Source organism: Triticum urartu, chromosome 4 (genome assembly GCF_003073215.2).
Source record: "Triticum urartu cultivar G1812 chromosome 4, Tu2.1, whole genome shotgun sequence".
NCBI lineage: Eukaryota > Viridiplantae > Streptophyta > Magnoliopsida > Poales > Poaceae > Triticum > Triticum urartu.
The window spans coordinates 108,893,134-108,918,903 of NC_053025.1; the positions used below are offsets into that span (position 1 = coordinate 108,893,134).

Below are 25,770 nucleotides of genomic sequence, written 5' to 3' on the forward strand. Positions count from 1 at the left end.
TAACTTTCAATCGACTTTTGCTCTCAACGTCAGCAAATATCATCAGAGTGGAATTCACGTGGGGATAACCATCGTCATCCTCTTCCTCATCCTCAGCCTTGTCTGCCTCCTTCTCTTTTTCCTTGGGATGTTTCTCTCGGAACTGCTGGATTAGGAGCCGACACTGCCGAGTGGTGTGCTTAGGGTAAATGAAATTACCTTCTTCATCTTTTTGGTGTGGATATGGCACGGCAGATCCAACACGTCATTTCCATCTTGATCTTTTACTTTCTTGGGGTTCCACGGCCCTTTGGGCTTCCCCTTGAACTTTCCTTGAACCATAGCCAAGGCTTCACCTGGAGCAGCTGGCTCGGCCTTGCGCTTCTGTTTCTGATAGGAGTTTCCTCCTCCAGCTTCGTGGACGACTGCTTTGTGCTTGCCACTCCGAGCCGCTCTTCTTCTTCACCATTGGCATACTTGGTGGCAATTTCCATCATCCGAGACAGAGTCATATTTCCTGTCCGGCCGAATTTCATATTCAACTCTCGATACCTGACACCTTCCTTAAAGGCACAAATTGCCTGATGATCTGACACATCTTCTACTGTGTGGTGCAGGGTGATCCATCTCTGGATATAATCCCTCAAAGTTTCATTCGGTTTCTGAACACAACACCGCAACTCTGTCAAACCTGCCGGCCGTTTGCATGTGCCCTAGAATGTTCTGACAAACACTCGAGCGAGATCTTCCCAAGTATAGATGATGCCAGGTGCTAACTGATTCGGCCACGCTCTAGCCGAGCCCTCTAACATTAGAGGAAGGTGTTTCATGGCCACTTCATCATTGCCGCCACCAATCTGGGCAGCCACTCGGTAGTCTTCAAGCCAAGTGTCAGGCTTGGACTCCCCGGTGAACTTACTAACTCCAGACGCCAACCTGAAGTTAGGGGGAATCACCGCAGCTCTGATAGCTCTACTGAAGCACTCTGGACCAGAGACATGCACCCTGTTGCTGGTTTGTGGACCTCCATCATGGCCCTCCCTGTGAGCTCTGTTTCTGTCGACCAAGCCCTGCACGAGAATAGATCTCGCATCAAAGCCTGGCTCCCTAAGGTCGATTGGAATACCTCGCCCAACACTGTGAGGGCGTCTGTCTTCGTGCTGCCGAGGCACGTACGACCCGCTCCTCGGGGGAGGCATGGGCACTCGACGGCGATCATCACGATTGACTCGGCGGTCATACTGCTCTCGGTTTCTGTACTGATCTCATCGATCCCCATGTCCCTCACGCCTCAGAGGCGATCTTGGGCTATGGGCCGACTGAACTGTGTCTGCCATCACGGATCTGCTGTGGATCCTATCCAGCGACTGAGATACAACTGTATTCTGCTCTCCTGCCACCCGGAGCAAGGCTCGGATCTGCACCAGACCTCGACCAGCTTCTGACTGGGAGGGTTGGATTGACTCCGCTATCCGGGCAGCAGCAGCTGGATTATGGATCGGGGTTCGGTATACCTGAGTTGGAGGTGGAAAAAGTTGGCGTCGACCAGACTCAGGAGCACGTTGTCGAGCGCGATCGTCGAGTGCGCGCTGGAGGTTCTCTAGTCGAGTGCGCTCAGCCAGATTGGCCAAGCGCGCCTGCTCCAAGGCCTGGGCCTCGGGGGTTTCTCCAACTATAGGAGTGTGCAGGGCATCCATGTTCCGGCAACGAAGTTCTTCCCTCTGCTGTGAGGAGAGAGGTTCGGGGCGGTACTCCTCGTGAACGCGCGACAGATCGCCGTTCCCTTCACCTCCGTCTTCACGATTGAAGTCAGGAGGACTGCGTGGTCCATTGACCATTAGGACTTCCGCCATCGAGTCACTGTTGCCACACTCGGATGTGGTCTCTACGGAGCTAGTCGACAGATCGAACAGGCCGTAGAGAGATTCGTCGGACTCGATCGCCGCGACTTGAGGGGTGGCCCATTGGCGGGCCACCGCATGCTTCACCCACCGCTGAAGCCTCGACCGACCGGTGCGCTTGCTCCGGCGGGTCGCAGGGAGGGGGAAAGCTGCTGGAGTCGACTGGTACTGGGTCGACGGTTGCCGCAGGAGGACGCCGCGGACGCACGCGCGAAAGTGCACCGCCCTGCGGGCGGGGAGCGCGTCGGCGTCGAGTGGTGCCTCCTGGAGCCAAGCGGAGTCGTCGGCGACAAACACGAGCGTGCCGAGACGAATCTCGCAGCCCTCAGCCAAACCTCCGCCTAGAACCATGATGAAGGGGATCGGAAAAATTGCAACTTCTCCAATAAGTCGCTAAGACACCTGCCCCACGATGGGCGCCAACTGTCATGGTCCTAAGGCTGACAGTAGAATAGGGGGGTAGGAATGTAGAGGCAAGATCCTAGCTATGGAGGAGTTGTACACACGAGTTTACGAGTTCAGGCCCTTCTCGGAGAAAGTAACAGCCCTATGTCTCGGAGCCCTCAGGCGGTCGACTGAATATATATGTGTGAATTACAGAAAGTGCGAACCCTTGTCCTAGAGGAGGGGGTGGCTTATATAGAGTGCGCCAGGACCCCAGCTCCCCCCATTACACAGGGTTCAATGTTTATAAAGGAGGAGCGTTACTGGTAACGTCTGCAGTAAAGTGTTATAAATGCCCATAAAGCTATGGTTTAAGTCTTGACCGTTGCAGAGTGGAGAGTTTCTCATCTTCTGGTGGTCGAGTGTAACACCCCGGATGTAACTTTCCCTATTTGTACTCCAACTCTTGCCGTTTCCGGCGTTAAGTAATATTTATTTCCTCGGGTTCGGCTCTTTGTCTCCATGTGGTTGTCATTGTCATGCATCTCATATCATGTCATCATGTGCATTGCATTCGCATACGTGTTCATCTCATGCATTCGAGCATTTTCCCCGTTGTCCGTTTTGCATTTCGGCGCTTCGTTCTCCTCCGGTGGCCATTTCTAGCTTTCTTTCATGTGTGGGGATTAAACATTTCCGTATTGGACCGAGACTTGCCAAGCGGCCTTGGTTTACTACCGGTAGACCGCCTGTCAAGTTTCGTACCATTTGGACTTCGTTTGATACTCCAACGGTTAACCGAGGGACCGAAAAGGCCTCGTGTGTGTTGCAGCCCAACACCCCTCCAATTTGGCCCAAAACCCACCTAACTCTGCTCCATCATCTAGAGCGTTCGATCACGATCGCGTGGCCGAAAACCGCACCTCATTTGGACTCTCCTAGCTCCCTCTATGCATATTTAAACACCCCCCTCCCCCGATTTTCGGATCTCCTCCTATCTCCGAAACCATAGAAATCGTCCCCGCGCCGCGCCGGACGAAAACCTGCCGACGGACATTGTCCAGCCCGCCTCTCCGCCGCCACGTGGCGCCCCGGGATTCGTTCGCCCGGGCGCCCACATCGCCGCGCCTCCCCGCCGCGCGGGCCCGCCGCAGCCCAGGCCGAGCCCCCCCGGCCCACACCGCCGCCCACCTCGTCGCGCGCGCCTGCCTCCTCGCGCCACCTCCCCGCTGCCGCGCGCCATCGACGCCGGCAGCCGCCTCGCGCCGCGCCCCGCGCGCTCCCCATGCTATGCTATTGTTCTTGCCATGTCTAGATTGCATTTTGTGCCTTCTTGATGGTTGTATGCTTGTCTTGCCATGACTTGCACCATAGTGAGTGCATCGAGCTCGTAAACATGCCTACTTGAGTTATATTTCAGCATGTGTCAGTTTTTCTCTAAGTCTAAAAACTGATTATATTTTTGCTATGTTCACGTGCTTGCAATTGTATTTTCTGATCCCTTTTGGCTCAAGGTCACTAAGGTACTTTTGTTAAGCTCTTTGAGTAGCTCCATGCCATGCTTTACTTTGCCATGTTCAGGTCCTGTAGCATGTAGTTTTGTTGCTCCGAAGAGGGCTACCTGATCTGAAATTCCAGACAAGTGTTGATTTCACTAAGTCTGAGATATGTTTGTCATATGCATTTTTGTCATGCTTGTTTGAACCTGTTAATAGATGAATTGGCCGTATCTCAGTGCTAGACTTTTGTTAAGCATCTTGTGTGCATCCCTGCCATGTATTTTGTTGTCATGTTTGAGTGCTGTAGCATGTTCATTTCTTTGCATTTAGATGCCTACTTGCTGTAAATCGCAGACCGGTGTCATTTTTGAATCGCTTGCCATTTCCAAACCTTGACTCCGATTCCGGCATTCTTTATATCGTTTTCAAGCGATTTCATCTCATCTTTCTAGTGGCACACTTGTATTTCCAAGTTGAGGCCAGGTTCATGCATTTCCTGTCATATCTTGCATTTTGCATCCTGCATCGCATCCCGCATAGCATATCATCATTGTATCATATTGCTTGGTCGTGCACGTGGTTGATTGTATCCTTATTGCTTGTTTGTCTTGTTTGGGTAGAGCCGGGAGACGAGTTCACTAACGAGGAGCCTGTTGAGTTTGCTCTTGAGGATCCAGTCAACTCTGACAACTGTGCAGGCAAGATGATCATACCCTCGAAATCACTACTATCTTTGCTATGCTAGTTTGCTCGCTCTTTTGCTATGCCATTGCTACGATGCCTACCACTTGCTTTCAAGCCTCCCAAATTGCCATGTCAAACCTCTAACCCACCATGTCCTAGCAAACCGTTGATTGGCTCTGTTACCGCTTTGCTCAGCCCCTCTTATAGCGTTGCTAGTTGCAGGTGAAGATTGGAGGCCGTTCCTTGTTGGAACATTTATTTACTTGTTGGGATATCATTATATTGCCATGTTATCTTAATGCATCTATATACTTGGTAAAGGGTGGAAGGCTCGGCCTCTCGCCTAGTGTTTTGTTCCACTCTTGCCGCCCTAGTTTCCGTCATATCGGTGTTATGTTCCCAGATTTTGCGTTCCTTACGCGGTTGGGTTATAATGGGAACCCCTTGATAGTTCGCCTTGATTAAAGCTTTTCCAGCAATGTCCAACATTGGTTTTACCATTTGCCACCTAGCCTTTTCTTTCCCTTGGGTTCTGCAGACTCAAGGGTCATCATTATTTTAACCCCCCCCCCCCCGGGCCAGTGCTCCTCTGAGTGTTGGTCCAAACTGTCAGCCGCCGGTGGCTACCAGGGGCAACTCTGGGCTGGCCTACCGGAAGTTTAGACAATCTGAGTGTGCCCTGAGAAAGAGATATGTGCAGCTCCTATCGGAATTTGTCGGCACATTCGGGCGGTGTTGCTGGTCTTGTTTTAACCTGTCGAAGTGTCTTGAATTACCGAGATACCGAGTCTGATCGGAACGTCTTGGAAGGAGGTCTATTCCTTCGTTGACCGTGAGAGCTTGTCATAGGCTAAGTTGGGACTCCCCTGCAGGGATTGAACTTTCAAAAGCCGTGCCCGCGGTTATGGGCAGATGGGAATTTGTTAATGTCCGGTTGTAGATAACTTGAACCTTAATTAAATTAAAATGAATCAACTGAGTGTGTTACCGTGATGGCCTCTTCTCGGTGGAGTCCGGGAAGTGGACACGGTGTTGGAGTAATGTTTGCGCATGTGGTTCTTTAGTTTCTCGCTCGTGCTTTGCCTTCTCTTCTCACTCTCTTTTGCGAATAAGTTAGCCACCATACTTTCTAGTCGCTTGCTGCAGCTCCACTCATATTTTATCTTGCCTTACCTATAAGCTTAAATAGTCTTGATCGCGAGGGTGCGAGATTGCTGAGTCCCTGTGGCTCACAGATTACTATTACACCAGATGCAGGGCCTGATGATTCCGCTCCAGGAGACGCGTATGAGCTCAAGTGGGAGTTCGACGAAGACTCTCAACGTTACTATGTTTCTTTTCCCGATGATCAGTAGTGGTGCCCAGTTGGGGGTGATTGGGACCGTGTCGCTTGTTGGGTTCTTTTTTATTTTGGCGCCGTAGTCAGGCCATGAGTGATTGGATGATGTAATGTTATTTATGTACTTGATTGACGTGGCGAGTGTTAGCCAACTATTGTTATCTCCTCTTTCATTATTATATTACATGGGATGTTGTGAAGATTGCCTAACTTGCGACATATGCCTTCAATGCGATTATGTCTCTAAGTCGTGCCTTGACACGTGGGAGCTATAGTCGCATCGAGGGTGTGACATCGAGTGTCTTCAAGGTGGTCGAGTGAGCACATCTTCATGGTCGAGTGGAGGATGGTTTCTCTTCGACTGCTTCTGATTCTTTGCAGAGATGTCCTTGGGGAGGGTATGTCGGATAGGTTCATGACCCTACCCTAGGTACATAGCTTCATCAGCCACCACTTGGGAAGATTATGATGTTCTTCGCCAGCGCTATCCATCAGCCGGTGTCTGGGAGGGAGCTCCATCTCAAGAGGAGGACAATGTCGCGCCTACTGATGCATCAGTAGCGGACTGAACTAGTGCAGTCAGTTATTCAGATAACTGAACTGCAACACTACATGTGTGTGGGCTTTGGGCCAGTGTGTGTGTGCGTTGGGCCAGAGGCCATGTAAGGGTAGCCCAGGAGGGCAGTTACAAATGTACGAACCACCGAACGAGATCAGGAGCGTGTGATGAATGAACCTCTTTCCCGTCCTCCAAGTCTGCTCCTCACCTACTCTGTTCTCTCCTTCCTCTCCCAAATTCTCAGATCGGATCCAGGGGCATTACATTATGGCCTGAAATTGCTAAGCATAGCTATGAGAACCATTTATCATGTAATTGGGTACATGAATATCCTTCTTTTATTCATACATCTCTTGTGAATTTGCTTATTTGATTAATATAAAGTAGTAAGCCATGATGGCATTTCCACAAAAAAAGGGTGCTTCACCTACATGTTATGCATGGCATGATCTATTGATAGTGTCGTCTATACCAAGTAGCGTCCATATCTCTTTTGACTTTTTACAGCGGACGGCCGTGCGCTTCACACCCTCCTCTCCTGGATCGCAGTTCGGACATTGAGGTGTCACTTTAATGTGTCTATTTGATTGAGAGACAACACGAAAGTGTAGTACGCCAGAGAAAGAAAAAAAGGTTGTTCCGTTGCAGTGGCGGAGCTACATGCGGCCAACCTGGGCCGCCCCCCCCCCCCCCCCCCCCCCCCCCAACACACACACACACACAAAGCTCACAAGAAAACATGTATATACTCCTTTGTGTTAGGCACATTTTCCATTAAAAATCAGCTAAAATAGTTATGTTTGCCCTCCCTCTAGCCCATGGCCCCCCATAATTTCGGCTCAAGCTCCGCCACTGTTCCGTTGGCATCGACCAAGTTGTTCCGTTGCTTGGAAGTGAACACGTTCCGACTCGTCTTCCAGACCGCGACCGACTCCACCTCAGACTGTGTGTATGTGAAGCTCGCTCTACATATACGCGAACGCGCGTGCTACGTTCTTTCTCCACGCCACGCATTTCGTTCGTCGCGATTGAAAAATCACGATCTCTCTCTCGTTCTCGAATCAAGAACCAGCCATGGATATGGGCGCCAACTCGCTGCCGTCGCCGTCGTGCCCCGACGGCCGGAAGCGGCGCGTGTGCTACTACTACGACCCGGGCATCTCCAACGTCGACTACGGCAAGGGACACTCCATGGTGCCCCGCCGTGTCGCGATGACCCACGGCCTCGTCGCCTCCTACGGCCTCCTCAACGACATGACTCGCCTCCGCACCAGGCCCGCCAGCCCGGAGGAGCTCCTCGCGTTCCACGACCAGAAATACGTCGACCTCCTCGGCAGGCTCACCCCCGCCGCGTACATCAGCGACGGCGATCTCCGGCGGACGGCCGAGGAGCACGGCATCGGCCCCGTGCGCCGCTGGGACGACGGCGCCTGCACGAACGACAACCCCGTCATCGACGGACTCATGGGGTACTGCCTGAGCTACGCCGGCGGGTCGCTGGCCGCGGCGCGCGCGCTCTGCGGGGGCGACCACGACGTCGCTATCAACTGGTCCGGCGGCATGCACCACGCGTGCCGGGGCCACGCCAACGGCTTCTGCTACGTGAACGACATCGTGCTCGCCATCAAGCAGCTCCTCGGCCGCTTCCGGCGGGTGCTGTACGTGGACATCGACGCGCACCACGGGGACGGCGTGGAGAAGGCCTTCGCGGACTCCAACCAGGTGATGACGCTGTCCTTCCACCAGTACCAAACCGATTTCTTCCCCGGCACCGGGAGCATCGACGACGTCGGCGATGGGGCCGGCAGGTACCACGCCCTCAACGTGCCGCTCAAGAAGGGCATGGACGACCAGGGGTACCATGAGCTGTTCAAGCCGATCGTGGGCAAGGCCATGCAGGTGTTCCAGCCGGACGCCGTGGTGCTGCAGTGCGGCGCCGACTCGCTCTCCGGCGACCGGCTCGCCGGCCTCGAGCTGTCGGTGGGCGGCCACGCGGAGTGCGTCAGGTACCTGCGGGGATTCAACGCGCCGCTGCTCCTCCTCGGCGGCGGCGGCTACACCATTAACCACGTCGCCTCCTGCTGGTGCTACGAGGTACGTACATGCATGAACTCGTGATTGATCAAACACGCTAACTCTAATGGCAAACGACCACTCTGTAATTTAATTAATTTGTTGCGTTGTATCCATTCCATACAGACGGCGGTGGCCGTGGGCAAGGAAGACGAGATCGCCGACGAGATACCACACCATCCGTACGATCACTACTACAGGAGCCAGGGTTACAAGCTCCAGTGTCGCACGGAGGCGCCCGGCAGCCTCAGCAGCGGGGAGAATAAGGACGCGGCCGCCATTAGGGTGAAAGCCCTGGAGCACCTCTCGGCGATCAACTGCGCCCCGAGCATACAGTTCCACGAGCCATGCGGCGCGGCGGCCCAAGGCATGGACGTCGACGACCTCTGCCACGACGACGACAACGATGAAGAAGAAGAAGAAGACCCAATGGAGAGGCTGCAGCGGCTGTGCGACAACGCGGACCTCGCCGGGTTTTTCGTGGAGTTGGGGCGGAAGCACAGACTATCGTCCTCTGCCATGGTTTGACCCTGCGCTGCCCTCCACGCCATGCATGTGGAGGTTTTGGGTCGTGTCATTGTTCACTTGATTCATTCATAGGAACCGGCGAGCATTTTGCTAGACACACAATATAATAGTATCTCTTACAGAAATCCAGTTTGTGCCGTTTGCATGCTCCTACCCCTTCTTTATCTGTTGTTCCACTTGGCCGGTGGCACCGGTATTTCCTGCTTCAGTACGTCGACGACATCATCATCATAGTTGAAGGCTTCGATGCAGACATAGCTAACCTTAAATTACTTCTCCTCTGCTTTCAACAAATGTCTGGCCTCAAGATCAACTTCGACAAGAGTGATGTGATGGTGATGGGCTACTCTCCGGCAGAGGCTCTCGATATTGCTAACCGCCTGAATTGTCGCCTCGGCTCCTTGCCCACTTCTTACCTGGAGACGCCCATTAGCGTCTCGAGGCTTACCCTTGCTGACTTGCGTCCGACTGTGGCCAAGTTGCAAACGCGCATCGAGCCTTGGCAGGGTCGGTGTCTGTCGAAGGCGGCCCGAACAATCCTCATCAACTCCTCACTCTCCAGTCTCCTCTTGTTCCTCATGAGTTTCTACAGCCTTCACGAGACCCTCCACCATGAGATCGCCAAGATCCAATCCCGGTTCTATTGAGTTGGGGACCATAACAAACAGAAATACCATATGGTTAGTTGGCCCGACATCTGCAAGCCCCGGGAGCAAGGTGGCCTCGGTATCATGTCCTCGAAGCGCATGAATATCGCCCTCCTTTCCCGCTGGCTGTGGCGCATCTCGCAAGGGCACGGCGGGTTATGGCTAGACATCATCAGGACTAATACCGGCGTGGCCAACCTCTGGCTTTCTGTCAACGGTCTGGTGGATCCCAGTTCTGGCAATCAGTCATCCAGCTGCTTCCCGTCCTCCGCATTGGGACGTTCATATCGGTTGGATCGAGATCAGCGACCATGTTCTGGTTTGACCGTTGGGCGGGAGACATCCCCTTTGCGGCTCGCTTCCCCAACCTCTTCTCTATCGCTGTCATCCCGTTGATCTCCGTGGAACGGGCCCTTATTGATTTAGGGCGCCTCGCGTTCCAGAAGCCATTTGGACCTCCGGAAGCTGCCGCTTGGCAGGAGCTTCTTGACTGCATCGCTCTCCACGAGCCGGCTGTCGACGCAGGCCCAGATGAGGTCAGGTGGCGTCTTGAGCCCTCAAGCCAATTCTCCACCAAGTCCCTCTACTCGGCCATTGCCCCCTCCTCCGCCCCGCCCCCCTCCAGGCGGTGTGGCCCATTCGTCTGCCCTTAAAGATCGGATCTTCATGTGGCAATGGATCCGCGGGCGGCTCCCGTCTGGGGTCGAGGTCCGCAAGCGCAATGACCCTGGCTCCGGACTTTGCCCTCTCTGTGGTACTCCCGAGGATTGGTGCCACACCAACTTCCCCGACCTCTTCGCCGAACTCCAGACCTCCCCTCTGCCTACTCGCCACATTAGGTGGCTTGAGATTGGGGCTATCGCGTGGACTCTCTGGACGATTCGCAATAAACTTGTGATTGAGCGCACTCCACTTCGACAGGCTACTGACGCTCTTTTCAAACTGTCTGGTTACTTGCAGCTTAGCCGCCCTCGGGACGGGACGCCATCTCCGCCTTCATCGCCGACCTTCGCTCGATGGCCGTCTGCCTGTCGCCACCGCCCCCGCTGCCTCCTCCAGAGCCTGATTAGGTGTCTGGCGTGCCCCGCGGCCCCGGCCTCGGCCGTGCCTCTTGTGTTCTTTTGTGCGTGTTGTGTTGGGCTTGTTGAGCTGTGCCCTCAGCAGTATCTTTGGACCTCTTGTCGTGTAGCGTGGGTGTGTGTGTTCTGGACTAGTCCATGTATGTGTGCTCTTGACGGTTTGTTTTATTTATAAAGCAGGGCGCAATCCTTTTTCGACATCTGTCTTGTTCGAGCTCTAGTGTCTGTTCTCGGCCTTTTGTTCTTTGTTTTTTCACTTCTATTAGTGGGCTTTATTGGCACTGTAATATTTTGTTGACCAAAAGTATAAAGCAAGTTTAACACAAAAACTCCTTCTCTTTTTAATATAATACATGCAGTCCTCCTGCATGGTTCGAAAAAAAAGTTTGACACAAAAAGAAAAATTATAAATGAATTAAAGATGTAGTGGCCTTGTATTAGAAAACGGAGGGAGTATCAAAGTATAGAGGGTAGCAATGTCCACTCTGTTTTACGGAAGTTCAAAAGCTCTTGTTTGGTGAAACCGAAGTGCCAAGCCATTTTGACCATCGTGCGCTGCACATTCCCAAGCCATTCTTGAACACGCACCAATTCTAGAGAATCTCACTCTTGACCTTTGTAAGGTACACGTACCGTACTATGCTAGTTGCTGTGTTACAATGGTTATCATGAATGATTAATTGAACCAAGAATTTTTGTACGTTGTAGGACAGGATTATGATGAACCAATTGTTTCAGTCTGCGCACCTAAAAATTGTTTCAGTCTGAGCACCTAAAAATTGTCGAAGTCAAATGCTTAAAGGTTAATGAAAGGGCTCACAATTTTGTTTTGTTTTTGAAACAAAGGCAGGGCTCACAATTTTGTGAGCCACTTGACTACCTACAGCATAAATCCTGATAAAATCAGTATCCACTATCCAAACCACTGACGTTTGACTCTCATGTAAGTTATATCTGGCATTTCAATTTTGACATAGCTGATCTGATGCTAGAATCAAAATACTTTGCTCTGTAAATGAATCTGGAACTCACAGGAGGCAGAAGTCCATTCTAAATTTCTCGAAAATATACCCCCTTTGTTTCACATAAGAGCAACTCCAATGAGAGAACCCGTTTTGTCCGTTTGGGTCATCCGGACAGAAAACTTGGCCCAACGGGGCGCCCCAAACGGACGTCCGTGTCCGCCTGCTGTCCGTCCCCGACCCAAACCTGACCCAAATTTGGGAACAAATGGGTACGAAGCGGACGGAAGCGGACGCTCTCGTCCACCGCTGTCGCCCGCTCGTCTCCGCCCCTAGTCCCATATGTCAGCGACTGCAATGCCCGCAGCAAGGCCACCGGTGCTGGTCTCCACCGCGCGCTCGGCCGCTCCTCCGCACCGCAGCAAGGCCACCGGCGCAGGTCGCCGACGTGCGCTCGGCCGCTCCTCCGCGCCGCAGCGAGGCCGTCGGCACAGACCGCCGACGCGCGCTCGGCCGCTCCTCCGTGCCGCCGCAAGGCCACCGGAGCAGGTCGCCACAGCGCGCTCGACCGCTCCTCCACGCCCCAGCGAGGCCACCGGCGCAGGGCTCCTCCGCGCGCTCCTGCTGGGGCTCGAGGCCCGGACGGCGGCGCGAGCAGAGGCTGGCTGCAGCAGAGGCGCAAGCAGAGAAAAATCTCGCGGGGGAAGGGATCCGCAAGGAGGAGAAGAGGGGCAGCGCGAGGAAGAGAGAAGGGGGCGGGCGACGCGAGGGAGAAAGGAGGGGGCGGGCGGTGCGAAGAGTTTGAGTCGACGTGCGTTGGATACAAGGCTTGTCCGCCCCATGTCCACTAGGCGGACAGGTGACCCAAACGGACACGAAACGGACAAAATCAGTGTCCGTTTGGGTCCTTGTTTTGGAGTTGCTTTAACTGTCCCCGGGTTCGAGAGTTTCCGTTTCATGCAATTGAAGAAATCAAGAGTGTAGTTGTTTCTATATTTTTGTTCCAACTCTTCCCTTGAGTGTTTTGAAAGAAGCAAAGTGGTTGTAGCCTGTCAATTAATATGGCCTTTTTTCAGTTTGAAGTGTATTGTAGGTCCCTAAATTATTTCAAAGGTGTCACGTAGATCTCCTAACTATGAAAATTATCACCTAGGTCCTCAAAGTGTAATAAGTGTGTCATTCTGGTCTGAGGACCTTTATTTTGTCTAACATGACACACTTACTGCGAGGACCTGAATGACGATTTTCATAGTTTGAGGACCTACTTGATACCTTTGAAATAGTTCAGGGATCTACCGTGCACTTCACTCTGTTTTATAACTTTATAAAGTGAATCCAGTGGCGGAGACAGGGAGGGGGGGGGGGGGGGGGCGGGCAGGGGCTTCCCCCCCCCTAACGATCGAGCGATGCTGTGGCGATTAGCGATACAAAGGCACGTATTTCCCACGTATATACATACTTGCCCCCCCCTCCCTCCCCCCTATCTCAACGTTGATTCTGGAAAAGGAAAAAGGCCCATGTGAAGCCCACTAGCGACCAGGTAGGGCGTTGCATTCTCCTATGATGATTAGCCCGTACGTGGATTTTCCTGTGAAGAGAAAAGCGCCGCCATACACCGTTAAGATTAATTCATTTTTTAGGCTTGTTGCTTCAAGTTCTCAACCTACTGAAAATTTCATTGAGGCTGATATGTTGGACATAGTAAATGTTGCAGAAGAAGAACAAAATTGGCTTATCAGAAAGACCCTGGTAAACATTGTTAAATTTGAGAGCTGCCATTGGACAAGCAAGACGAAAATCGACATTTTTATATATTCGAGGGACCGTATCGGCCAAAAAGTGCCTCGAAACACTCTAAATAGTAATTATCATTTAAGCGCCGCCAAATGAGATATGACTTATTTCGGTGTTACATGATCAGATACATTGAAAAAATTAGCTGGTAATTTCTCTTCCAATGAAATTATTAAATTTTCTCATCTTATTGGTAATTGACTAATTGTAGAGGAAAATTAAAACTCGTACAATATTTTATAGGTGTGGCACATTATTACAGTACGATGATAGTTTTTCAGTCGAGACAAAAAAAAATTAAACCTGCCCCCCCCCCCCCCCCCCCCCCCCCCACACACACACACGCACCGAAAAAGGGAAGATTTTTGCCCTAGTTTCCTTTCGAGAGGGGAAATAAAGACTTGCTAGCACTCAGTCTGAGTTACCTCAATCGTAGTAATTTATGATCTGTAAAGTGAATGTATAATATTTTTTAGCACATGCTTGTTTCACCGCGACGGTTATGGTATGCCACACTTAGCTGAATTTCTCACACTTGTATGCACGCACCTTTTGGAATCTTGTTACACTTGTGGTGACGAATTTGCTTAGAAAATCATTTTTTGGGGCTTTGCTGCTTAGTAAGAAAAAGCATGGCAAAATCTGGCTATGAACAATACATCATATGTTAAGAGCATCTTCAACAGCCGCCTAATGCATGGCGCCCAAAAAATGGGTTTACAGTGCGTAAGTAGTATTTTTTAGGACGCCAGAAAACGTTTGCTCCAACAAGCGTTGTAAGATATGCAGTGCGCGCGAGTTCAGCGGTCCCAATCAAGCAGTCCAGAGTTTGTAGCGCGCGCGATCAGGCGCATTAAATATGCTGCGCGCGATGCCTTTTTAATGCGCGTGCTGCATTAGTTATAGCGTGCACACGCTTTTTGTGCGGCTGCTGGAGACTTCAAATCAGGTCCGCGCACGCTAAAAGCAATTTTTATACCGTGCGTCGATTATATAGCGCTTCTGTTGGAGATGCTCTAATGGGAATGGTAACATGATTCTGCTGAAAACGTGTTAAGATGTTCCAAAATTGCTAAAGCGGCCTATTTCCTTTTATCAGAGGAAGTGAGTTAGAATGGTAACGTGATTCTGCTGAAAACAATTGTACTCACTCCTACTGTAGAATGGTAACGTATGTCTTGGACATTTGACCGTGGAATCGATCATGTCGACGGCGCCGCCGGGTCGAGCAGGCCACACTCGAAGTTGGTGTGCTCGAGGAACGGCCCCAGCCTGACCAGCCTCGGGATGACCACGCCGTCCCGCGCCGCGCACACCACCGGGTTGCCCCACTGCACCAGCGCGCCGACGAGCCCCGCGCGCGCCGTCAGCGGGAACACTCGCCCCCACCTCTCGCTCTCGTACCCGCGCAACGCCTCGCCGACGTCGCTGCCCGCGAGCACCGCGGGCGCGAGGTGGCGCGCCAGGACGACGGCGTCCTCGAGCGCGCAGCACGCGCCCTGGCCGAGGTTGGGCGTCATCGGGTGCCACGCGTCGCCGACGAGCACCACGCCGCCCCTGGACGCCGGGGGCGCCAGCCCCGGCCAGAGCCAGCGGTCCACGAGGGGCGTCTTCACCACGGCGTCGTCCGGCGTGCTCCGCATGACGGCGACGAGGTCCTCCGGCCAGCCCCGCACCAGGCCCAGGGCCTCCCTCTTGAGCGCCGCGCCGTCCGTGGCCTTGGGCCCTGCCATGCCAACGCCAATGCCAATGCCATGCAAGATCAGTCAGTCGAAGCAACTTGATCAGACCTCGCCCTCTCATGTCAATATGTCATATCAAAATGAAGTACTACCTGGGGTCGCGCTGTTGAAGCAGATGAACCAGTAGACTTTGGTCGGGGAGACCGGGACGAAGCCGGCGCGGACGCCCCGGCCGTAGATGTAGTTCACCTTGGACTCGAACGGCTGCCCGCCGGCGTAGTCCGCGAGGCCACGGAACGCCATGTGCCCCACGTACCGGGGCTCCGAGAACCCCATCCACCTCGCGATCGGGGAGTTGACGCCGTCGCAGCCCAGCACCACTTTGGACAGGAGCCGCCTCCCGTCCTGGAGCTCCAGCAGGGTGCCGTCGGGCCCTTGGCCGGCGATGGACTTGAGCCTGGACGAGAAGGAGATGGCGCCCGGCGGGAGCTTGGAGGCCATCGTCGCGAGGAGCGCTCCCCTCTCCACCGCCCGCACCTCCTGCCTGACACATACATCCATAATTAAAGCAGAACAAATCGATGCAAGAACACAGGGCGAGTGTTGAGACGACATACGTACCCAGGAGCCTCCTCCTCGAAGGAGAACTCGCGCAGGTCACGCCCGCCCGCCGACGACCGCATCCTCATCCTGCGACCAGCTGAAACCTCGCAGTTTAAGCACTGGACGCATGAAGGAAGGAGAGAGGAGAAGTGCTAGGTAGGTGTAGTGTACCCCTGGACGCGGAGGTACTTGGCCCGGAGCTCGTCGGCGACGCCGATGGAGTCCAGCACGCGCCACCCGTTCTTGAACAGCGTCAGCGACGTGCCGCCCGCGCGCAGGGACGGGCCCTGCTCCAGCACGGTGGCGCTCACGCCGAGCCGGCGCAGGGAGAGCGCGGTGGCCAGACCCGCGATGCCCGCGCCCACGATGACCACTTCCTCCGCCTTAGTAGAGGAGGACGACGACGACGCAGAGACGGCACCCCGGCGACGGCGATGATACGAGTCGGAACAAGGGTGACGCGCAGGGGAGGACACGAAGGTGCTCAGCGGTGCCATGGCAACGACGAGCATTTCTTGGACAGGAGCACGCCATACGCAGCAGGAGGCTGGTGGTTTGGGGGTCTCGGGTTCGCAAAGCGGAAGGATTTGGAGCCACACGTCCGGCAACAAGATTCAGAGACAGGGGACAAGACACGTCCACCACCTCGCTGCGATCCAGAAACTTTGCGTCCCAGAGATTTACTGCGAACTTCAGTAATCAACTTCAGCATCACTCACGATCCGCAAATATGAGATTTAAACATCAACAATCCCTCGGTTCAGAAAATAATATTAAAGTAATACCATAACGCCTGGACAGCATGGCAAATCAAACGTCGAACATTGCAAGTTTATTAACGCAAGGATGACAACTTTAGTTGGCAAACATGGTAACTTAATACTTCAGTTTATTTTTAACAGAAAATTACCATGTGTATCAACTAACTTGCAATCCTTGCGTCATTAGAATTGCCATCGAAAATGTTCGATTTTCCATGTGCTCGTACCTGACGTCAGGTACTTATCATTTCCTTAATTAAAAGCCGAGGCATTTCCCTTCTCTAGTTCTACTTACGATTTACTAGTTTTCTCTCTCCTTGATGAAATGCAGAGCTCTTCTGAGATGTCAATCAATTTAAGAACAAAAGGTTAAACTCCCCTGCTAGGTTTATCTTATTTCAGACAACTGCACTGAGGTGGCAGCAGTTACACTTGCATCAAAGGAAATGCAGAAGCCATACAGGTTCAGGCAACACATTCAAGTTCGGTTATTAACATCATCACGCAGCACGAAATCTAATCATCGACTCGGATAGCCAGACCGGGACAAGCTCGAGTTCTGAAGAAACGAGGCATCAACAAGTAGAAGTAGATGATCGTGTGAGCTCAGTTCTCGTAGATCCAAGGGTGGAGGTTGCTCTTCCATTCGGCCAAGCCTCCTGGGAACCACAGAGCGATCTCCTTCTTTCCGTTCTCCACAGAATCACTTCCATGAATCACATTCCTGCACAGCAGACAATTTGAGTTCAGTCTAAGGAACCAGTATTATCCGTTAAGTTTTGAGCAAAGCTACAAATGAACACCTCCGTCTGCTGCACTGCAAACATAGACAATTGATCATAGTTGTACAAACTCAAGACAATATTACTACTCTCTACTCGCATACTCCTCACCAAGAAAAAAAGATATTGATAGTTGTGACCAAAAAGGAGTTCAGTGATCAATGTACAAAGAACATTTGCTCACCTGCTAACCTCCACAGCATGGTCACCACGGATGGTGCCGGGAGCCGCCTCCCAAGGCCTGGTGGCCCCGATGATCCTGCGGCCAGTCAAGACAACATCCTTCCCCTCCCACACCATGGCCACAACAGGGCCGGAAATGATGTAATCCACCAACTTGGCAAAGAAGGGCTGGGCAGAGAGATCGGCATAGTGCTGCTGCGCGAAGGATTTATCCACATTCATAAACTTCATCCCTGGATCATCACATTTCCAAACAACTTATTAGCACCAAAATAATTCAACCAGTGATTGTTTATGGGCTATTGGATGTGTGAATCGTCGAAGGCAATGATTATAAAAGCTGAACCGAAAAAAGTTTCAGATGAGTTCTTCTCTTAACATAATTTACGATGACGTTTGCTTTTTGTTTCACATTCTAATCCTTTTTATTACTTATATTGTGTGGCAACAACTAGTAGCCATTAGCCAATGTAACAAGTAGTGTATTTCACCGAGGGCCGCACTTATAGAAGATTGTGACAGATTGTCCATGTTTTAAACTATATCCACATTTAGCAACGAAAGAAAAAGGTCCAACCTGCCAATTTGTAAAATCTGGCAGCAAGGTGGTTTATTACAATTAAATTCAGCGAGGAGTATATATTTTTTTGTAACAATTTAATCCCATGGTGAAGATATCATTTACCTGTGAACTTGTGTTATTGTGGTCGTCATACTATTAGTAGGCACTTGTGTGTTACAGTTCCGATTCAAAGCAAATTAATAATTTTCCTCCTACCCAAAAAGGGCAATAGCATATTTATGCATTGGAAAAGCACTAACTTTTGGAAGGTGTAAAAGCACTACTTCATCTCTGCTCAAAATGATTTCATGTTCAAACTGAGGCAGGCCCCAATTATGGTTTTTATCACAAAAAAGAGTACTATTTGATTTTCCATCAAGTTACAAATAAATAACCACTTTTATATCTCTGTTATAACATACTCCCCCCGTTCCTAAATATTTGTCTTTCGAAAGATTTCAATAAGTGACTACATACGAAGCAAAATGAGTGAATCTACACTCTAAAAATATGTCCATATACATCTGTATGTGTTGTCCATTTGAAATCTCTAAAAAGACAAATACTTAGGAACAGAGGTAGTACATAATACGACCCAAAAGTAGATCTAAGTGGCGAAATTAATTGTCTAAGCCAGATCAAGAAGCAGAAACTGACGAATTAGGAAGGAAAAGGGTTCCTAGGTCATACTGATCAGGTAGGAACAAAGGACACCCTCTTACCCTTCAAGTAGTACCCTTTCTTCTCGAATCGGCTGATGATATCCCCGATCTGCAGAAGAGAAATTGCAAACACGAAACCGATGATCAGAGACGGTTCCAGTAACCCGGAGACGAAACCGATCGCGAGATTCAGACAAGCACGTAGGGGTTGTTCCTTGCAGAGACGGGGGTTGGGGTTTACCAGGCCTCTCTGGACGCCGTCGGGCTTGATCATGATGAAAGTCTGCTCCATGATCGGGGAAGAAGAGGCTCGCGGAAAAGGCGGAGGCGATCGATCACGCGATGGGGACGGAGAGGAGCCGGGGATGTGAAAGGGGTGGAGAGGCCTCCCCTGTTTTATATGGGGTGCTGGGGTGATCAGTTGTGTTTCTGGATACGGACGCTGTGAGTGGGGAGTGGAAGGGAAAGCGGCGATTTATGTGGGCGTTTTATAAATCGATCGCATACGACGGAGTCAATGACCAGTAGGCCCGTTTAACAGCAGATCTGGGATTTTTGTCGTGGGAGTAGCGGCCCGGCCCGGCCCGCGTAGTACTCCTGGCCCGGCCCGCGTAGTACTCCCAGCCCGTGTAGCCCGATCTACACATGCCCACAAATCCGGCAACAACTAACTAGAGAGCATGGTTTTGCTTTCGCTCGGAAACGTAAAAAAATGTATTTTCTTTTTTCTCTTTCACGAGAGGTATGATTTTGCTTTCGTGAGAGACATTGTTTTGCTTGCGCGTGAGGCACGGCCGTGCCTCTCGGAAACGGGAAAAACACGTTTTTGCTTTTTTTTCTTCCTCAAGAGGCACGACCGTGCCTCTCGAAAACAGAAAAAAAAAATGTGTTTTTTCCTTTCGCGAGAAGCATGGCCGTGCCTCCCAGAAACAAAAAAATGCGTTTTCATTTTTTCCTTCTGTGTGAGGCGCAATTTTGCTTTCACGAGAGGCACGGCCGTGCCTATCGGAAATGAAAAAAAAACGTGCTTTCTCTTCTTCTTTTTTTTCTTCCGCGAGAGGCACGATTTTGCTTGCCTGAGAGGCATGGTTTTGCTTCTGCGAGAGGCAATTTTGCTTTCACGAGAGGCACGGCCGTGCCTATCGGAAATGAAAAAAAAACGTGCTTTCTCTTCTTCTTTTTTTTTCTTCCGCGAGAGGCACGATTTTGCTTGCCTGAGAGGCATGGTTTTGCTTCTGCGAGAGGCACGGCCGTGCCTCTTGGAAACGGCTTTCGGAAAAGGAAAAAAACGTGCTCCTGGTCTGATTTTTTCGTCTGGCTTTTTATAAAAAAGTTTATCAAAACCTATCAATATGGGATCTTGTTTTGAAGATCTCAATGCAAACAATCCAATGATGAAAACGGTTCGAGATTTAGACACACGGTTTAAGAGATACATTGTTTTAAATAGACGGATCTATGAAAAAAACTCTCAGGTTGTGACAAGTGACGCACATGCAACATGCTACTTGTCATGATCGGAGGAGGTGGAAATGATCTTTGGAAGGAGTATTCCTCAATTAGTGATTCACACAAATCCAGATCCGATGAGAAGCGTGGATTGGCCGAGAGAGATGAATTAGTGCATTTTTTCATTTTTAATGTCTCTATAAAATTTTATAGTGGTTGGGATTTTTATACATGATAGAAGCGTAACAACTTTTAATATTCTTCTTAAGTCATATTAGAAATTTATCTTAAAATAATGTCAACCACTATTATATTAGGAAAAAAAGCTTAGGACAAAGAACATGTGATTGGCCATTGTCTCTTCCTACACTTGCTTAATCTTTTTTTGCGAGCGAAACTTCTAATCTATTCATCATCTGCTATGGTAGAGCACATGTAAAGCAACAAAAATCGCATCCAAGTCCGTAAACCATCTAACCTATTTATGATGCCTAGTCAACATAGAAAATGAAACACTATGGCATTTTTGTGATCTCAAGAAGTCTTCATAAACCCAATATTTTGAACGAATTAATACTTAATATAGATTACTTTCCCCTCAAATGTATGTATAACTGATTCAATATATAGAACCAGTTATGGCACACAGACTTAGTTACCGCTCTCTTCTCCTTCGTTGAGTTGTCGGTGTAGGTTCTCAGACGGCCCACAAAAGAAATGTTTACTTTTTCGATGCACCCAAAAGTTGTCGTTTTAATCAGCTTGTTGGGTAATTTTTGACGAGCCCCAAAGCAAACCGTAAGTCTGTTGAGTAAATTAGCAATTTTTCAATTAATCTAATAGATAAATAGATCATGAACATGGCATTGATATTATTAAACTCGTACCGATATCCAACCATGTAGGCACGTACTATGTAAATAATAGATGTGTAAAGATGCATAGGTATCTTATAAGCAAACAAATTATTAAGGAAAACAAAAACTAGCATATGCAAGGAAGAAGAAAGGAACCATAGCAATGCCAACATAACGAGAGGTAATTTAGTAACATGAAAATTTCTACAACCATATTTTCCTCTCTCATAATAATTACATGTGGGATCATATTCAAATTCAACAATATAGCTATCACATAAAATTTTCTCTACATGATCCACATGCATGCAAAGTTGACACTCTTTCAAAATAGTGGGAATATCATTAACTAAAGTCATGACCTCTCCAAACCCACTTTTATCAAAAACTTCATAAGATTGAACATCATCCAAATATGTGGGATCTAAAGTTTACTGTGACGCCCCCGATTTGATCGTACACTAATCATACACGCAAACGTGTACGATCAAGATCAGGGACTCACGGGAAGATATCACAACACAACTCTACAAATAAAAAAAATAAGTCATACAAGCATCATATTACAAGCGAGGGGCCTCGAGGGCTCGAATACAAGAGCTCGATCATAGACGAGTCAGCGGAAGCAACAATATCTGAGTACGGACACAAATTAAACAAGTTTGCCTTAAGAAGGCTAGCACAAACTGGGATACAGATCGAAAGAGGCGCAGGCCTCCTGCCTGGGATCCTCCTAAACTACTCCTGGTCGTCGTCAGCGGGCATCACGTAGTAGTAGGCACCTCCGGTGTAGTAGGAGTCGTCGTCGACGGTGGCGTCTGGATCCTGGGCTCCAACATCTGGTTGCGACAACCAGGTAGAAGGGATAGGGGAAAAGAGGGAGAAAGCAACCGTGAGTACTCATCCAAAGTACTCGCAAGCAAGGAGCTACACTACATATGCATGGGTATCAAATGGAGTAAGGGGATCATATGTGGACTGAACTGCAGAATGCCAGAATAAGAGGGGGATAACTAATCCTTTCGAAGACTACGCTTCTGGCAGCCTCCGTCTTGCAACAAGTAGAAGAGAGTAGACTGAAGTCCTCCAAGTAGCATCGCATAGCATAATCCTAACCGATGATCCTCCCCTCGTCGCCCTGTGAGAGAGCGATCATCGGTTGTATCTGGCACTTGGAAGGGTGTGTTTTATTAAGTATCCGGTTCTAGTTGTCATAAGGTCAAGATACAACTCCAAGTCGTCCTGTTACCGAAGATCACGGCTATTCGAATAGATTAACTTCCCTGCAGGGGTGCACCACATACCCCAACACGCTCGATCCCATTTGGCCGGACACACTTTCCTGGGTCATGCCCGGCCTCGGAAGATCAACACGTCGCAGCCCCACCTAGGCACAACAGAGAGGTCAGCACGCCGGTCTAAACCTAAGCGCACAGGGGTCTGGGCCCATCGCCCTTAGCACACCTGCACGTTGCGTACGCGGCCGGAAGCAGAACTAGCCCCCTTAATACAAGAGCAGGCTTACGTTCCAATCCGGCGCGCGCCACTCAGTCGTTGACGTCACGAAGGCTTCGGCTGATACGACGACGCCGGGATACCCATAACTACTCCCGCGTAGATGGTTAGTGCGTATAGACCAAATGGCCAAACTCAGATCAAATACCCAGATCTCGTTAAGCGTGTTAAGTATCCGCGAACGTCGACCAGGGCCAGGCCCACCTCTCTCCTAGGTGGTCGGAACCTGCCCTGTCGCTCCGCCTCAAAGATCCACTCGCGGGTGCTCCTCAAGCCGACCCGTCTTTAGTCACCACATGTATCATGTATAAAGTATATAGTATATATCCGTGATCAACTCCCAAGTGATCACGGCCCGATAGTATAGCATGGCAGACGGACAAGGATGTAGGGCCACTGATGATAAACTAGCATCCTATACTAAGCATTAGGATTGCAGGTAAAGGTAACAACAGTAGTAGCAAGGACAGGCTATGCATCAGTATAGGATTAACGGGAAGCAGTAACATGCTACACTACTCTAATGCAAGCAGTATAGAGAAGAGTAGGCGATATCTGGTGATCAAAGGAGGGGGGGCTTGCCTGGTTGCTCTGGCAAGAGAGAGGGATCGTCAACTCCGTAGTCGTACTGGGTAGCAGCGGCGTCGGTCTCGGTGTCTAGCGAGAGAAGAGGGGGAAGAAACAATAAATATAATGCAAGCAAATGCATGACGATGCATGACATGACAAGTAACGACGTTAGAGGTGCCCTAACGCGGTAGTAGGTGATACCGGTGAAGGGGGATAACATCCGGGAAAGTATCCCCGGTGTTTCGTGTTTTCGGGCAGAGGAGCCGGAGGGGGAAAGTTGCGAGTTTGACATGTTAGGGGTGCGTGGCGGACGAACGGGCTGCGTATCCGGGTTCGTCTCGTCATTCTGAGCAACTTTCATGTAGAAAGTATTTTCATCCGAGTTACGGATTAAAAGATATGATTTTCTAAAGATTTTAATAATTTCTGGAATTTAATTAATTATTTAATTAATTCAAAAATATATTTATGACATCAGCATGATGTCATGCTGACATCAGCAGTCAACAGGGGTTGACTGGGTCAAACTGACGCGTGGGTCCAGTGGGACCCACCTGTCATACTCTGTTAGGTTAAGTAGGGGTTTAGTTAAACTAATTACTGTTTAATTAAGCTAATAGGTTAATTAGATTAATTAATTAAGGTTAATTAACTTAATTAATTTAGTTAATTAATTAATTAATTAAATTTGTTTTTATTTTAACTATTGTTTTATTTATTTTTATATACCTTTTTTTAATGTTCTGGGGGCGGGCCCCACTGTCATAGGCCCCAGGGGGCCTAGCGGGTTCGGGCGCTATCAGGCGGGCGTTGGGCGCTGGGTGCGGGCGCCCATCGAGGGAGAGGGCGAGGCCGTGGCCTCGGCTGGGCACGCTCGCGTAGCAGGGGGGGCCTCGGCCAGGGCGGTGCCGTGGTGGCCGGCAGGTTGGCCGCGGGGCAGATGCGGGCCGCCGCCAGCAAGGTCAGGCGGAGGCGGGTGCGGCCAGGGGGCAGCGCGGGCGCGTGGCCACGCACGGGCGAGGGGTGACGGCGAGTGAGCGTGTGCGCGTGCGGAGCACGGCGACCGCGACGACGGGGAGAGAGGGAGAGGCCAGGGGGGTGCTCACGGCGCGGAGTAGGGTTTGGGGCAGCGGGCTCGGCGGAGGTCCGACGAGGGAGAGGATGAGGACGAAGTCGGCGGTGGTGGCGCGGGCTCCGGGCGGCGGTGTCCAATCGGCGAGGGGCGGCGCGGATCGATCTGGCGGCTTCGGGGTTGGTGACGGGGCGAGGCGACGGCGGAGAGGACGGCGACATCGGGCGCGGTGGGGGCTCGGTGCTGCGAGTCGGGGAGGAGGACGAGGAAGCGAGGTCGGGCCGGCGAGTCGGAGCGACGGGCGCCGGCGGTGCGGCGACGAGCGGCGTGAGGGGCGACGAGAAAAGCCCCGGTCCAGATCGGATCGGGGGAGGGAGAGCGTAGTGGGGAGGGGCGAGTGGGGATCGTGGGATGGGGCGACGGGATCGGGGGCGAGCCTGATCCAGCTCGTGGGGGCGAACGGGGGGAAGTTGGAGGTTCTGCGGGTGGGGCTAGGGTTCGGTGGGATGTGGGGGGGGGTTAAGGGAGTGAGGGGGCCGGATGGGCAGTGGGCTGGCCGGAGGGGTCAGTGGGCCGGCCGTGGGACCGTTGGCCCCAGGGCCAGGGGTTTTCCCCCTCTTTATTTATTTTGTTTTGTTTTTTTTTTCTTATTTTCTTTTCTGTTTTAATTCATTTTAAAATATTCAGACACTTTCTAAAAATATGTTTTCTTTATTATAATTACCCTTGTAATATTCGGCACCCACCGAACATTTTGTTTCAACTTTTGAAAACGTTTGTTGTTTGACATATTTAGAATTTAAATTTCAAAACGGTTTCGAATCATTACGGGGTTAGCAACAGTAACCGAGGCGACGTGGCATCATTAGCGGAGGGTTACTGTAGCCTAATTATCCGGGCGTCACATTTACACTCTTCCAAACCCACTTTCAATAGTATTTCAAACATTATTATCAATCTCATGTTCATGATGGGGCTTAAACAAATTTTCAAGATCATAAGAAGAATCACCCCAATCATGATCATTACAATAAGTAGTGGACATAGCAAAACTAGCATCCCCAAGCTTAGGGTTTTGCATATTATTAGCACAATTGACATTCATAGAATTTATAATAACATCATTGCAATCATGCGTTTTATTCAAGGATCTATCGTAAATCACTTCATAAAGTACTTCATCACAATTTTCAGATTCACGAATTTCAAGCAAAACTTCATAAAGATAATCTAGTGCACAAAATTCACTAGCAATTGGTTCATCATAATTGGATCTCTTAAAAAGATTGTCAAGAGGGTGAGGATCCATAAATCTTAGGTTCTCTGATTTGCAATAAATACACAATTATTCCAACCAAATGAGCAAACGAGTCAAATAAGACATCAAGGCAAACGAAAATACGAACGGAAGAAGGACGAAGAAAAGGCAAATCTTTTCGAAAATCATTTTATAAGTGGGGGAGTGGAAAACGAGAGGCGAATGGCAAATAATGTAATGCGAGGGATGAGAGTTTATGATGGATACTTGGTATGTCTTGGCTTGGTGTAGATCTCCCCGGCAACAGCGCCAGAAATTCTTCCTACTACCTCTTGAGCTTGCGTTGGTTTTTTCCTTGAAGAGGAAAGGGTGATGGAACAAAGTAG

The 25,770-nt window shown here is 50.5% G+C and overlaps 3 protein-coding genes across 4 annotated transcripts; 1 reads left to right on the plus strand and 2 right to left on the minus strand.

The window, feature by feature from the left end:
• The first annotated feature begins 7,419 nt into the window (after positions 1-7,419).
• LOC125554642 (histone deacetylase 6-like) lies at positions 7,420-10,663 on the plus strand. Its single transcript, XM_048718136.1, has 5 exons — positions 7,420-8,439; positions 8,545-8,940; positions 9,069-9,281; positions 9,827-10,129; positions 10,559-10,663. The coding sequence occupies exons 1-5, from the start codon at positions 7,420-7,422 to the stop codon at positions 10,661-10,663; spliced, it is 2,037 nt and encodes a 678-aa protein (XP_048574093.1).
• Positions 10,664-14,448: 3,785 nt separating this feature from the next.
• LOC125550916 (monooxygenase 3) lies at positions 14,449-16,281 on the minus strand. 2 transcript variants are annotated; one of them, XM_048714036.1, is made up of 4 exons: positions 15,885-16,281; positions 15,732-15,800; positions 15,263-15,654; positions 14,449-15,154 (listed from the first exon to the last, which is right to left on the minus strand). In XM_048714036.1, exons 1-4 carry the CDS (start codon positions 16,223-16,225, stop codon positions 14,631-14,633), a joined length of 1,326 nt encoding a protein of 441 aa, XP_048569993.1. In that variant the 5' UTR covers positions 16,226-16,281; the 3' UTR covers positions 14,449-14,630. The 2 variants fall into 2 exon arrangements, with proteins under 2 accessions (XP_048569993.1, XP_048569994.1); XM_048714037.1 differs by having other exon boundaries at positions 15,732-15,810; positions 15,885-16,174.
• Positions 16,282-16,828: 547 nt separating this feature from the next.
• Positions 16,829-19,125, minus strand: LOC125550917 (nucleoside diphosphate kinase 1). Its single transcript, XM_048714038.1, has 4 exons — positions 18,905-19,125; positions 18,724-18,772; positions 17,441-17,672; positions 16,829-17,198 (listed from the first exon to the last, which is right to left on the minus strand). Exons 1-4 carry the CDS (start codon positions 18,953-18,955, stop codon positions 17,081-17,083), a joined length of 450 nt encoding a protein of 149 aa, XP_048569995.1. The 5' UTR covers positions 18,956-19,125; the 3' UTR covers positions 16,829-17,080.
• Between the last annotated feature and the right edge of the window lie 6,645 nt (positions 19,126-25,770).

Bases quoted from the DNA above. Each gene is read 5' to 3' on its own strand.
- LOC125554642 (XM_048718136.1), top strand. From the start codon at position 7,420: ATGGATATGGGCGCCAACTCGCTGCCGTCGCCGTCGTGCCCCGACGGC. The intron at 8,941-9,068 runs GTTTGACCCTGC...TATCTCTTACAG, and splicing joins GACTATCGTCCTCTGCCATG to AAATCCAGTTTGTGCCGTTT. The intron at 10,130-10,558 runs GTCAGGTGGCGT...CTTGCAGCTTAG, and splicing joins TCGACGCAGGCCCAGATGAG to CCGCCCTCGGGACGGGACGC.
- LOC125550916 (XM_048714036.1), bottom strand. From the start codon at position 16,225: ATGCTCGTCGTTGCCATGGCACCGCTGAGCACCTTCGTGTCCTCCCCT. The intron at 15,655-15,731 runs GTACGTATGTCG...TGTATGTGTCAG, and splicing joins TTCGAGGAGGAGGCTCCTGG to GCAGGAGGTGCGGGCGGTGG. The intron at 15,155-15,262 runs GTAGTACTTCAT...TTGGCATGGCAG, and splicing joins CTTCAACAGCGCGACCCCAG to GGCCCAAGGCCACGGACGGC.
- LOC125550917 (XM_048714038.1), bottom strand. From the start codon at position 18,955: ATGGAGCAGACTTTCATCATGATCAAGCCCGACGGCGTCCAGAGAGGC. The intron at 18,773-18,904 runs GTAAACCCCAAC...TCTCTTCTGCAG, and splicing joins ACGGCGTCCAGAGAGGCCTG to ATCGGGGATATCATCAGCCG. The intron at 17,199-17,440 runs GTGAGCAAATGT...TCTGCTGTGCAG, and splicing joins CATGCTGTGGAGGTTAGCAG to GAATGTGATTCATGGAAGTG.